Source organism: Pholis gunnellus, assembly GCF_910591455.1.
Source record: "Pholis gunnellus genome assembly, chromosome: 13".
NCBI lineage: Eukaryota > Metazoa > Chordata > Actinopteri > Perciformes > Pholidae > Pholis > Pholis gunnellus.
The window spans coordinates 12,525,471-12,538,900 of record NC_136540.1 but is presented as its reverse complement, the minus strand read 5'-3'; the positions used below and the strand labels follow the sequence as shown (position 1 = coordinate 12,538,900).

The window sequence follows — 13,430 nt, the reverse complement described above, 5'->3', positions numbered from 1 at the left end:
AATTAGGGCTTTGTTTAGTCATAACCGTGTAATGACCGCCTGAGGTTAGAGCTAGAGGAGGAGACTGAAGGTGTGCTGACATTCCCGCGGGCGGAGAGTTCAGAGTTCAGGTTCAAAAGCGAGATTTGGAGCCACTAATCTAATCCGAGCACTTGGTAGAATAATCACTGAGTCATGGACGTGATCTGCACACCTTCCTGTGAATCACGGCCAATTTAACACTTATTTGGTTGCATGAAGCGAACTAAATCCCACTTTGTGCCTCGTCATGGTTGTTGACGTTGCTTGCCAGCTGGAGATGTATGTTTCGAGCACCATTTTCTGTCTCCTCGCCTCCCTGATGAGGCAGAAAGACACAGTAAGTGATTATCAGCAGCAAAGCTCCTCATTACCCAGCAGCACTGTGCTGCAGTGTTTCAGACCATCCTATTTTCTTGTCTGCCGCTGACACCACAAAACGCTCCATAACTTACACCGCCTATGTTGTGACGCAAACACCTAATTACCATGCAATTAGTGTCTGACAAAGACCTTTCTTGTTGAGAATTTCATGAGTTGTGTTTTTTGTCCCTGCTGCCTTCAGCGGGAATCTATTTCTTTATTTTGTGAAGTACCCTAAGTGCTGTCTGGTGTCTCTCACTGTCTCCATGGGGGTTCATCTGCACATGGGAGAAGTTTGCCTTCGGGGCTACTTTCTGCCAGAAATCTCCTTCGGTTTAAGGCAACAAACCTTCTTGGTTTGTTTTAGAAAATGATCATGGTCTGGGTAAAAATAAACACTTTCTGCCCTGAAGGGAAACTTGTCCCGTGCGCATTTCATGTGCCACGTGCCAACTTGAGATCTGTTTTTTTTTTTACCCTCAGTCCATTCTTTTAGTGAGCATTTTATTTTGCTGACTAACACACTGGACGGCATTCCACTGTGAGGTTGAACAAACGAGGGCAGAGATGCATGAAAGAGACAAGAGAGGAGGAAGAGACTGCTGACAATAACTCCCCTTAAACGCATCATTTAGTCCCTAAAATGTTATGTTTTTCACAGATTATTTCGCTAGGAGCCAATTAGTTTAGCGAAAAGCACCTGTAAAGATCACCAATTAAACACTTATCTTTTTTGCTTAATCTGTAAGAAAATAAATTGTAAAGGTTACAATGTTACATTATCCCCCAAACTATTTCTTCTGTTTTCCCTTTTCCAGTCTTTATTCTAAGCTAAGCTAACTGCCTTGTTTTGTGGTGAAACATGACAGTATTTAATGTGAGGCAGATTTGATGCGGTGCAGAGTTCAATTACATAACAACAAATCCCACTTGCAACAAAGTAGATTTAATCTCTGGTTCTCATTGTTTGGTTGGTTGCACCAGTGTTGCTGCTCCCAGCTCGGTGCCACACTGCTGGACTCTCAGCAGCAGCGCGTTGATTCGCCTGCAGAGGGCAGAGACGAGCTCTATGAAGAGCAACTGTTACTACTAAGAAAACTTTATGAGAAATAATGTGACAAAACTGTCCAATGTGACCTGTTCTCGCAGCTTAAATTGCTATAGCAGCACAAAACATAAATCACTCTTTGCATAAGTAGTTAATGTAGCCTCGACTTGGAGTAAGACAAGTTCACTGTGGGGAAAATAAGAGAAATGTGGAACACTGGAGGGAGAGGGAGAGCTTAATTTATTCACAAAATTACAAACAGCGTGGAATTTACAACTCCAAAGAGGCACAAAGAACAACTCAAACACACGTGTGAAATAGAGCAGAAAATGTGGATTTAGAAATGTCTCTGCTGACATCCCAGCAGCTCGAACTCATTGAAATATGTCTTTCTTTCTTGGCTTTGAAACAGATTCTGTTCATATCAATGTCACAACGTCTCCGGTATTTAAGAAACAAGCTAAACAAACATAATCCTTCTTCAAAAACAGGCCCGTGTTCCTGCGACCTCAACAAAACACTGCTCTGATCGAATGACAGAAACAAGACATGACTCAGGAAGTTGTCACTTCTTTGTTAGTGTGCGCACATAGCAAGAGCTAGAATGAGTATCCGTCCATGTGCTGCTCCTCCTCCTCCTCCTCTGTGGGAGCCTTTTCCTCACTCCCCCCCCCCCCCCCCCCCACAGTCTTTCTTTCTCCAAAATGTTGCATACCTAAGGAATTCCAGCAGGCCGCGAGGAACAACGTGAGAGTCTTTCTAACCCTTCAGCCTCGCGTCAGCACAAAGGCCAAAACAAACATACATTTGTTTCGCAAACGGAAACGGACAGGGCCGTAAATCTCCAGAGAAATGTTTCAGGGCTGGTGGGGGGGCAACGGTTTAGCAGAAGAAATTGAAAACATCTTTCAACGTAAAAGAGTTTCCAGTTTATCTTTTTTTTGACAATTTGAGTTTGTGAGTAAATGTTTTTTTTTATGGTTAGAGGCTGCTCATGATGCTCTGCCGCTTTGTGGTCATTTAAACATAAATATCATACACACAACAAGCAATCCATACACTGGATCAGTTTTTTTCAGTACAGCCAGCAGGGGACGGTAACATTTTTGATCACTTTATGACTTCCTATGGGTTTTGTTGACAACTTAAAAACGGCAAACACCGAGAGGAGTTCTGTCTTTCTGTTCAACAACTAATCTCTACACACATGACATTAAGACATTCATGATTTCAAGCACACACAAATACACACGCTGCACACAATCTGGCGTAGAGCAACAGCTCACATCACCGATGCCTCTGGCTGAAGATTCAGTTCAAAGAAATTAATACTTCTATAAAAACGAATGCCAAATATTAACAGATGCAGTTCTTAAAAACGTGAGATTCTTTCAAAATTAGAGAGAAAGTCATTTGATTCAAGAGTCTGTCTTCATTCAAAGCTGTTTAACTACCGTGTGCTTTTAAATAAACGTAAAGGTTACATATGTCTAAAAAGGGGCTGAACAGTGGAGGTAGAGAATAGAAAATGAGTTTAAGACACCTGAAGTGAACATTGTGGACTTTCCTCTTTCATAAAAAAGTGTTTCAAGTATCACGTGTAACCTCTGCGACGAAGGGACATCGGGAGAAAATACTCAGTGATATAATTGTTGCGTACTTCTAATCCTCTTTCAAGAGGTTTAGCACCTCCTTATGAGGAACCGGTCCAGCATGAAATCATCGAGACTTAATAACATTAAGTATGAAAAGAGCTGGAAAGGTATTTCAACACAGTCCGTAATGTTGCTGGGTGTGCCCATGTTCCTGTTTAAATAAAATGATTAGCTCAACATTCCTATTTAAAATGAGTTCAAACGGATGGAGTAAGGCTTTCAACTGAAGTGACTTGAATCTGATTTGAAGAAATGTGCATTTATGTATTATTACAAAGTGCTTTTTTTTTTTTTTTTCCATTCACCCTTTTTGGTTTTTAGTGCCTTAATTTGAAAAACATTCAAAAAATAAAACATTCACAAAACAAAAAGATGAAATGGACTACATCTATTGTACATTTTAGCGACATGACACAGCACACCGCCCCCTCTCCGACTACGCTGCTCCATTGAAGCCTTCTCACAGGTCCAAATACAATCTTAAAGCTTATAATAGGTTTCCACAGGTGCAGATACAGGGCTGTAGCACTATCGTCTCATTGAAGAAGACAGTTTGCTGAATTGCTAACGGGGGGGGGAAGACGCAAAGTTTCCACACAGCAGCTTCTAATTGGAAAACGTTCCACAGCAACACCAACGTCAAGGCACACAGAAAAAAGAAAAAAAACCTCTCCATTCCTCTGTTCAAAGTCAATGGAAATATGTGCGACACATTGGGAAAAGTCTTCAGGTGCACGTTGCACAATGGGCGGAGATTGGGCGAGTGTGTCCCGGGCACGCTCGGTAGATGGAAGGCAAGAAGCTTCAGTCTCAACGGTCTTTATTGCTCATCTCACGTGCAGCCTACGTAGTAAGAGAGGAGCAGCAGGTTCCCCAGACGCCCTGACAAACGGAAGTGTACAGCCAAGACTCTCTACAGGTCTTTTTTTTTTTAATAAGCCGTCCGCCTTCCAAGGCAAGTCAAGGAAAGAGAAAAGAAGGAATCTGTGCTTGCGTTGCTCCTCCCTTCACAGATGCAGGCTGTTGGAAAGGGCCTCCAGCTGCTCCTCTCCCAGCCTCTGCTTCTCCTCCAGGTCCTTGTGCTGTATGAGCAGCGAGGCCTTGGTCTGGACGAAGCGCCGGTAGTCCCGCAGCTGCTCGGCGGACAGCTGGCGTGACAGGAAGGTGGAGACCAGGTTCTCTCTCCGGTCCAAATTGTCCTTCAGATCTTTGGCGTCCTCCCTCTGTTTGCACAGCAGACGGTGGCGACTGTCCAGAGATTGCTGAGTGCAGAGGCAGAGAATGAAGACCATGAGTTACACCTGATATAGTTAAAAGGTTGCATTTCAATTCTAACCTTATTCTGGTGTTGAATTCATGCCTTTAGCATTAGACACATGCTCATAACATCAAATGGATAAGTAAAGATCCTGCTGTGAGCAAAGTCAAACAAATACAGAATTTGAAAGGACTGCTGATAGAAAATCTGAAAACAAATAAAGTGTCCAAAACTATATTTTGGGTCATATTTTTTGGTTTTAATTGAAAGGTAATATGTTGTACGATGTAATAGAGAGCTGGGGAAATTGCAAGATCATGTTTCAAACAGCCACAGGGCAGGAGGTGTAGTTTTACCATATGTCAACAGAGGGCAGGGTAGATATAAATGTCATCGAAACCGGGCTGGAGTTTCGGTGAGTCAGTGTAAATACTAGTGTTGCTGATAACAGCAAGAATATAAATGAGCCTCTGACAAGCCCTCAGTATGCCGCACGTTCAGCCAGCCTGTTACAGACGGACAAACTGACAAAGAGCCCTTTCAGGGATGAATCTAGAAATCGAATGCATCCATGCAAACACAAATTGAAGCTGTAAATACTGGGACGCATAATGAAACCGGATATTCAGAGGGAAAACAAAGCGGAGCACAGAGCTCAGGTCAGATCCTGTGACGCAGCTCACGCTGTTTGAATTAAAGACCTTAATGACAGTAAACGTGTTCCAATGAATGGTAGCTACCTCAGATGCAGCATGATGACATTTAAGGAATTATTTCTCAGTATATCAAATCAAGAAGTAGCAATCAAACTGCTTTCACTTCATAATCTTTGAACATCTGACAAAGCGTTTGGCTTAAACACAGATAACGACATTTTTTGAATTCCACAGGGTGAGAAACCTTGACCCCTTTTAAGTCGCCCTTAAACGTTTTCCAAATGGCATGTGTTTGCTGTTCTAAAGTAAACAGAACGGGAGTATAGCTGAGGCCATGGGAGCAGGCACACACTTCTAACACTCGGGGGGTCATCTTTGTCACCAGTAGCTCTAAATGAGTTGCAGTAAATAATGACCTTAAACGCACGCAGCAAGAGGACAAATAAATGAAGGAACAAACTAATGAATCACTCATGCAGGGCAAGCTTCTGCAAGCCTAGTATCATAGCCTACAGACATGAATGACAAACAGAGGCTGTCTGGAAGATAGGAGGAATCTTGAAAGGGACCCACAAAACCTTAATTTGTGAACCCACTGATCTCCAAAGAAGGAGGATGAACCCCCCCCTCACCTTCTCCTCTGCATCTGTGTGTTGGTCCACGGTGCTCAGGGCGTTCTGCACCCTGGCCAGCCGAGCAGAGAGGCACAGCAGCAGGCTGATCACCCTCTCCAGGTCTCCTATGAACAGGTTGTACCTCTCTAGCTCCACAGGCAGACAGCGGTCCCGGACCAGAACCTCCAGGGCCTCTCCGTGGGCCACGTTCTCCTGAATCTCTGTCTGGAGGGCGTCCCGCGTCCCTTCCAGCGAACGTAGACGCTCATTGATGTACGATGCTAACAGACGCTGTTAATGTTAAGCAGAGGAGGAGAGATTTTAGATACACATGGTGGGAAAAGGGCCAAATGGAAAATAAGTGGATAAAAAATACTTAAAAATATTTCATATCTACTGTAGAATAAAGGGATACTGTTTCAAGAGTGAAGGTGGGAGGCACTCAGGAAGAGGCTATCTGCTAAGCTAAACATTAGGCAAGTGGGAGATACAGATAAGAGGCAGACAGTACGTCATGTGATAAGAAACACACAACTATCTCAGGCTGAAAGGAGTCCACTTCAGGCCAAATAGCACAGAGTTAATGGTTGTGGTCGAAAGTCCTACTGTCCTGTCTGCTTTCTTGTCATTTGTAATGTACTTGCAGCAAATCTCTGACGATTTTAGAGACATATTGGCCATCCACTGTTTTGCACAAATGAATAATTACCTTCTTCTCAGTGAAGTCAGCTTTGCTCTGCAGGTCTGCACACTGAGGTTTAAGGCTGTCAGGGGCAGAAGGACGAGGCGATGGTTCAGCCGCTTCCACCATTTCAGCGCTAGAAAAAGAAACGTGTGTTTAGGTTCAAGCTAGCTCTTTTGCACCCTGTTAATGTGCCACTTATAGTGTCTTCACAGGTAACGTACTCCACTCCTATTCACATATTACAAAACTCAACTGCAACTGCGCATTCTCTATGTATCTTCACTGTGCTTACAGAAGCAGAAATGTGATGCAACAAAAGGTAACAGAGCACTGGTGGAGCTCAGTTCTTCATTAGAAACTAGTATCAAGTTTCATAGAGAAACATCAAACCAGGAATCCTAATTAACTTGGCACTGAAAGCACTATTTCAATTCTAAACGAGTTTTAAATGGATTATTATCTCAACCTACACAGCTGTGTATATACAAGATAAAGCGTTTACACTTACAGTCCCTTGAAAGAATGGGAAGCCGAGGATTTGGGAAATTTATGAAGCAGGGCAAGTAATCTTACATTTCTATGCCAATTCATTTATCATTTCTCTTATCTTATTCATAACATAACATAACAATTATTCTCAGGGCCGTGCTCTCTTACAGCAGTAAAATGCTCTCAATGGAAGCTACTGGGAATGTATTTATGACTACCAGAGGTGGGTTTAATTTAACTGTTGCGTTCCAGGACATTAACGTTTACCTTTCTGCAGCTCCTTTCTGCTCCTGTTTCTTCTTGTAGTGCTCCTCCATCAGCAGCGTGTCCTCTGACAGCAGCTGCTCCATCAGCATCAGTGCCGTCTTACGATTGGCCAGTGGGTAGAGCACTCTGGCCAGCGATTGGTCGGCCGTGACCGCCGCTTCCACCAGCTCCTCCCACTGAGGTCTCTCAGCGGGCCTCTCCGGGCTCTCCGTCTCTCCCTCCGGTCTTCCCCTCTCCTCTATCTCCCGGGTTTCTCCCGACTTCTCATCTTCCGTTTCGGGATTTTCCTTCGCCTCCACCTGCTGACTGACGTCTGTGTCAGAGACGGAGGTGCAGGAGGACACAGAGGTTTCACTTGTCTGCGTTGGAGGGGCCACGCTGGTGGACTCGTCGTCAAAAACGTCCGTCAGCGGCGAAGTCTGGACTTCCTCTTTGATCTCTTCCTCTGGACGGAGGATCCACAGTGACGGATCCGTGGTGACGCCGCAGCTCAAAGACACTTCATGGTCTGAATCAGGCTGTAGGGCGACGTTGCTTGGTTCATCCACTGACTGCTCCCTCTCTGATCCAGTCACAGACAGAGACGTCCTGACTCTACTGGAAGTCAAACAAATTATGGTGAAGAATCACACCTGGCCAAAATCTAATAAGCAGAATCAGAAGAACAACCTCATGGAGTTCGTTTTAGTATACAAATATATATTCAAATGCCGACAATGCAATGCATGTCAGGAAGTTGTAACAGAAGAAAGTAGCACGTTCAAAAAAGTCAAATCAATTAACTGGAGGAAACAAATACTGCATTGACGTGGAGTCTAATCTTACCCGGAGCTAGGCGTGTTTTCACAAGGAAGCTTTGTCTGGGTGGGGGTGGACGTGGTGGATTTGATCTCCCGCTCACTGGTCTCTAGACATCTGGGGGAAGGTGGGTCAGATGTAGTCTCACTGGGCGGTGTACTGGACCTGAACTCGTCTGTGACCGGGCCGTGAGAACCAGGAGATCCAGAGTGAACCCTGGCCCGGGAAGAGTAGCAGGAGGCCGGGGAGGTGGATCTACTTGGATTCTTTGTTCCTACCGTGGCATCCTCGCCTGGTTCTGAGTCCTCCTTCAACAGAGACCTTTTCTGGGTTTGGTTTTGTGTCTGTCCCTGGGTGCTCGTCTGACCAACGATCTCTGGTTCTTTGCCCGCTTGCTCCGTTACATTTTGTTTCTTCCTCCCTCGGTCCGGCCCCTGGGCATCTCTGACTTCCGCAAAGAACGAAACACCTCTCTTGTCTCCGTCCGGTCCTGCTGGTCGAGTCGGATCCCTCCACAGTTGGTCCAGCTGCTCAGAACTTTTACTCAGGGCTGATGGTCTCGTTAACTTTGATGCCCCAAGCTCTTCCATGGACTTCCCCCTCTGTGCGACCACGCGGACACACTGCTGGACCTCAGCAGCTGGCTTTACTAAGGAGTCCTCAGTGGCATTCGTCTGGGGACTAACATCGACAATCAGTGTTTAAATGTGAAACAAAAAGACATCAATTTATACAAACAATGACAAAAACTGCTAAAAGCAACACTTTTCACGATTTTCATATGCAACTTCTTTAAAGGCAAATACAAATTAATCATACACACGCTCGGAAAATAAGAATTTGATATTCCTACAAATCATAATGTAGTTCTGAGAAAAAGGTCAACTCCTTGAAAATGGCCGAGTCGATGATTCTTCTTTTACAGCCGATGCATTAATCTTTTAAAAGGAATGCTGGTTTGCTGGAGCAGGTGGGTGTTGACTTTTCAGTGCCACAATGAATCAAGTGGAGATTTATAGTCTGTGCAACAACGCACACTCACTGACCTAATACTCTCCTGACCTAAAACCACTGAAAATGTCTCACTTTGTCTGCAGTGCTGGTACATACCTCCAGGTTTCCATAGCATCAGCTGGTAATGGATCCTCCTCATAGTCGAGTGCCTACAGACACAGAAGAAAAGACAAGAGGCAACGCATGAATCACACTTGAATCTGTAGACACTTAAATTCCTCTGAATTCAATAGAAAAGATTGTTCAAATGGTTACTTCATTTTATATATTTGTGATGGAGAGCTTATCAGACACTGACTTTAAAGTAACATGTCTTATATTTTTAATCGTCTCAATCTGAACAGACTTACCTGAAATGCATGTGGTGTGGATGTGGATCTGATCCTGAAGAAACTAGGTGGTTCTGGCTGGTCCAAGAGACTCTCCACTGAGGCAGACTTCCCCTGAGCTGGACCTTGGCTCTCCCTCCATCTGGGTTTATTCAACTGGCCAGCGTACTGGCCTGAACAAGACTGAGCGGAGAAGAACTGGGCATACCTGTTTTCGTGAGAATTTTAAAACACAATTTTAGATGATTTGATCCATACAACAAAAAGCATCACACGCGTTTGCTTGCTCTCTGGCTCTGCTTCTCTTTCGTACCTGATGGAGCTGGTGGTGGAGTCGAGGATGCGGCCCGCAGAATGGGGTCTGGGGAGTTTCTTCTTGGTGTTTTTGCCTTCGTGATTTCCTGATAGAGGCCTGGGAACCCAATCGAAGGGTTTCTCCCCAAGAGAATGCCGCTGTCTGGATGGAGATGGCGTCTGCGGCACCGGTTGCTGTGGCTCAGCCACTTTCTGGCCCGTCTTACGCTCCATGTACGCCACCAGGGCCTTCTGTTGCAGATGTTTTAGGTTTGTCTTTGAAGCGCTAGAGGCCGAAAGGGCTCTGCCTCTTGTCTCAAACATCCTCCTCCGTGCTGCGACCAGTCCCTGCTCTCCTTCCTGCCAGCGCTCCTCTCCCTCGCTTTCGTTGCCAAAGGAGCGGCATGCAGAGTGGATGGGGGCGCCGCCGCCGCCGCCGAGCTGGTTGAGCTTCTCCGGTTCAGAGAAGCACATCTTCTTCTGCTCTTGAGTCAGTCGCTTCCTCCCTCCGATGCGCGCTACCTGGGGCTGGGCCACATTCGCCGGTCTCCCGTTTTCCTTTTCAGTCTCTTTGTCCCTCTCCTCCTGGCTCTCCCTGGCTTCTTCTTTTATGCTCCCCCTCTCTGTCTCCTCAGAGGTCACAGAGGGAGTGAGTGTGTCTGTGGAAGTCTCAGAGTCCTGTGATGGGGAGAAAGCGTGAATCACGGTGGGCCTCAGCTCAGGTTTTGGCCTGATTCGGTGTGGCCATGACAGCTGCAGGTCCCTCCTTTTAAATGACGTCTCCCTTAGGACCTTCGACTGGGCGTCCTTCAGCTTCTCTTTGTAGTACTTTTTAAACGAGTCATCCAGAGTGTTGCAGGCAACGGAGATAACTTCCCCTCTATCTTTGCTGCTTGTGTCACTTTTCGGAGCTCTCTCCTTATCTTCAACAGCCACGTCTTCATGACCTATTCTGTTTGGGATTGCCTCGTTGCTTTTTATGCTGATATCAGCGTCCTTTTTAGGCTGCAACGCTGCCCTGCTGGCTCCAGTGAGGTGGTACAGAAGCGGGGTTGTTTCTTTGTTTATCCTCTCGCTGGCTACATCCATCAATGGCTGCCGTTTCCCTCTCTTTGCCTGCTCCTCTCTCTTGTGGTAGTTGGGCTGTTCGTTGATTATCAGCGGGGTGACCTCCTTCGTATGTTTGGTTGAATGCGGTGGACAGTTTCTGTCAGGTCCACAGTAGAATATAGGGTTGTTGGCGGTGTGGCGCCCGATATCTCGACTCTGAATCGTGTCGATTTCCTCTAAGGCCTCGAAGCTTCGAGAGGACTGGGTCGAGATGTAGGACAGTCTGTGGTTCTCATGATCCGGGCTTCTGGAGGAAAGGTCCACGCTTCGGGAAGTGAAAGACTCTCTCTCATCTGGAATTACACCGCTGGACGAGCGAGAGCTCTCTTGGAGCGGTCGAAACAAATTATCCATTGTGCTGTGGCTTCTTTCTTTTTCTCTTAGCCGGTGTGTCTCCAACACGGTGGGGCTCTCGCTCCCAGCCTCAGACCCACACACAGATGCAGAGTGCGTCCTCGATCCGGATTCAGACTTACACACTCCTGTGACAAAGTAGAACTGACCCTTGTGCTGGATGCTGCTGTTGATTAAACTCTGACCAGCATTCCAGGGGCTGGCAGCTCGAGTTGGCTCTGAACCAAGCCAAACATGAGCTGAGTCCGCCCTTTTGCGCTGACTCTCAAAATGGCTACTGCTACCACTGGACTTGTTGGGATGGTCTCCATTACACCCACCGCTGCTTGAGGGCTGTCTGACTTTCAGGTGCTCCGGCTGACTCGTGCCTCGGGGAGGTGATCGGCCGAGGATGTTCGTTGACTTCTGTTGCTCAGAGGCCGCTTTGCTATCCGTGATGAAAATGTATTCTGGGTTCAACGGCGCCCTGGTCTGATCGTGAGTCTGGAGTTGGGGGCGGTAGTTTGGTGGCTGCTGGGCCTGCGGCTGTTGCTGTTGAGGGCCTCTCCAAACTGAGTAAACTGGGTCAGAATTGAAGCTTGATTTCCCAGTGTCTGGGTTAGCCGTCTCAGGTTTTGGGGAATTCAGACCATGTGGCTGTGGATGGAGTCGGTTGTGGGGTTTGGGCTGTTTTTGAGGCTGTGGCTGCTGGGGTTGAACCCCAGTACCTTGATGGTGGACCCTGCTGTTTTCCAAGTTTTTTGTGGCTATAAAACTATCCAGGCGTGCCGGGACTGGAGGAGGACGGACAGGAGGGTAAGCACCTTGGGACGGAGCCCCCAAAGGCCCCTCTTTTTTAGAGAGAGCTTTGTTGTTGGTATAGAGACCATCATAGCCGTTTTGGTTGTGGTAGTTTACATTGGTGCTGGTATTGTTGCGATACTGCTGTGAGATCGCTTCCACAGAGCGATAGAGCTGGTCCATGGTCTTTGAGTCAGACTGCAGGACCTGGGTCGGATGGTAAATGGATTTTACGTACTTAAGGTCAGCATAGTGGCTGAAGGAGCTGGACTGGAGGTCGTCTGGGAGAAAGGGAGAGGGGTAGTCCGGGGCAGTTGACCCGCCAGAGAAGGAGCTGTATGCGGAGTCTCCTTTGCCGTGTTGGTGGTGGGCGAGTTGGTCGACAATGCTGCTGTTGGACTTGGCTGGGGAGAGCCGGCTGACAGGCAGGCTCAGAGGATGCAGGTCCACGTTGCTCATTCTCTCAAAGTGTAAGTTGTAGGAATCCATGGAGGACTGGGGCGGATTGGCAGGAAGGGAAGGGCAGGGTTTGTACATGCGACGTACGTGTATGTGCGCCGATGCATGTGTCTTCCTTGTGGCTGAAACTGGGGAAATTACCACCAACACATTTGCATCAGGTTGTCCGTCACCCTTGTGGCTATTTAGGTCATTTTCCTGCCTCTGGAAGTCTCTTGAAACGGACTGCTCAGTAGCTCCTGGGGGAGGAAACACAAACACAGAACAAATTTGTTATCAACATCAAATCTTCACACTCCTGTCGTGGCAAATGACTGCTCAGATGTGTAAAGGTTAGACAAAATGTGTGTTCAAACAGCATTTACAAAACAAACCAGTGACTGACCGATACTCATAACATATCACGTGGCTTTGTGCAGTCTCCACAAATGTACTATTGCATAGCTGCTTTGCAACGGCATGACAACTTTACACAAACACACGTTTGTATTAGATTGTCAACTTGGCATGTCGACTATGTTAACGCTAGCCACAGCTACATATGAAAGAATAAACACCTTCAAACCTCATCTTCGCTGTATGCGAATTCTCCATCAGCTACCCTGCAAAAATAGCAGCTTTCTGCTCAAACACCATAAAGATCCCAGAAAACAGTTAGTCACCACAGAAACATCTTTGCCTGGCATTTCTAGGTCAAATTCCTTTCGTGAAAGATTATGCTCCACCCGTTATAAATTGCAAAGACATATCGTATACTTTTTCCCAGTAGAAAACAGTTTAAGCCGATCCAGCAAAGTGGAGGTGCTGTTACCTGCACCATGGGAGAAATCCTTTATTTTTCTTAATTATGACTCCTGTATTTTACCTCATGTTTTATGAAGTAGTGTCCATCATAATATCATTGTTTTTCCTTCATTTGGGATATTTTTCACTGATACCTTCTTTTTACTTTACTACTTTAGTAGTTAAGAGCTAAATCATTTTTCAATTTTTTGGCTAAAACAGAAAGAAAAATTGGGTCAAAATTCGATATTTTGCTTAGTTTTATGTTTCACAGCTCACACGGTTTACTGCAGCTTGGTTTAGTGGGTCAGAACAGTTAACCACCTGTCGAAGGAGTCTGGCCCCTAATCAACTACCTTGAGGTTGGCGGTGCACGTTGCAGCACACACATGGAAATATGTCAGGAATTCCATATGGAGCTACAGAGATCTGGGAGGATTAGTCATGTGATGGATG

General features: G+C 46.1%; 1 protein-coding gene across 1 annotated transcript; it reads right to left on the bottom strand.

The window, feature by feature from the left end:
- Positions 1 to 1,652: 1,652 nt before the first annotated feature.
- shroom1 (shroom family member 1) lies at positions 1,653 to 12,316 on the bottom strand. Its single transcript, XM_079172360.1, has 8 exons — positions 9,508 to 12,316; positions 9,216 to 9,402; positions 8,962 to 9,014; positions 7,879 to 8,532; positions 7,054 to 7,650; positions 6,322 to 6,430; positions 5,631 to 5,903; positions 1,653 to 4,346 (listed from the first exon to the last, which is right to left on the bottom strand). The coding sequence occupies exons 1-8, from the start codon at positions 12,267 to 12,269 to the stop codon at positions 4,092 to 4,094; spliced, it is 4,890 nt and encodes a 1,629-aa protein (XP_079028486.1). The 5' UTR covers positions 12,270 to 12,316; the 3' UTR covers positions 1,653 to 4,091.
- Positions 12,317 to 13,430: the final 1,114 nt, after the last annotated feature.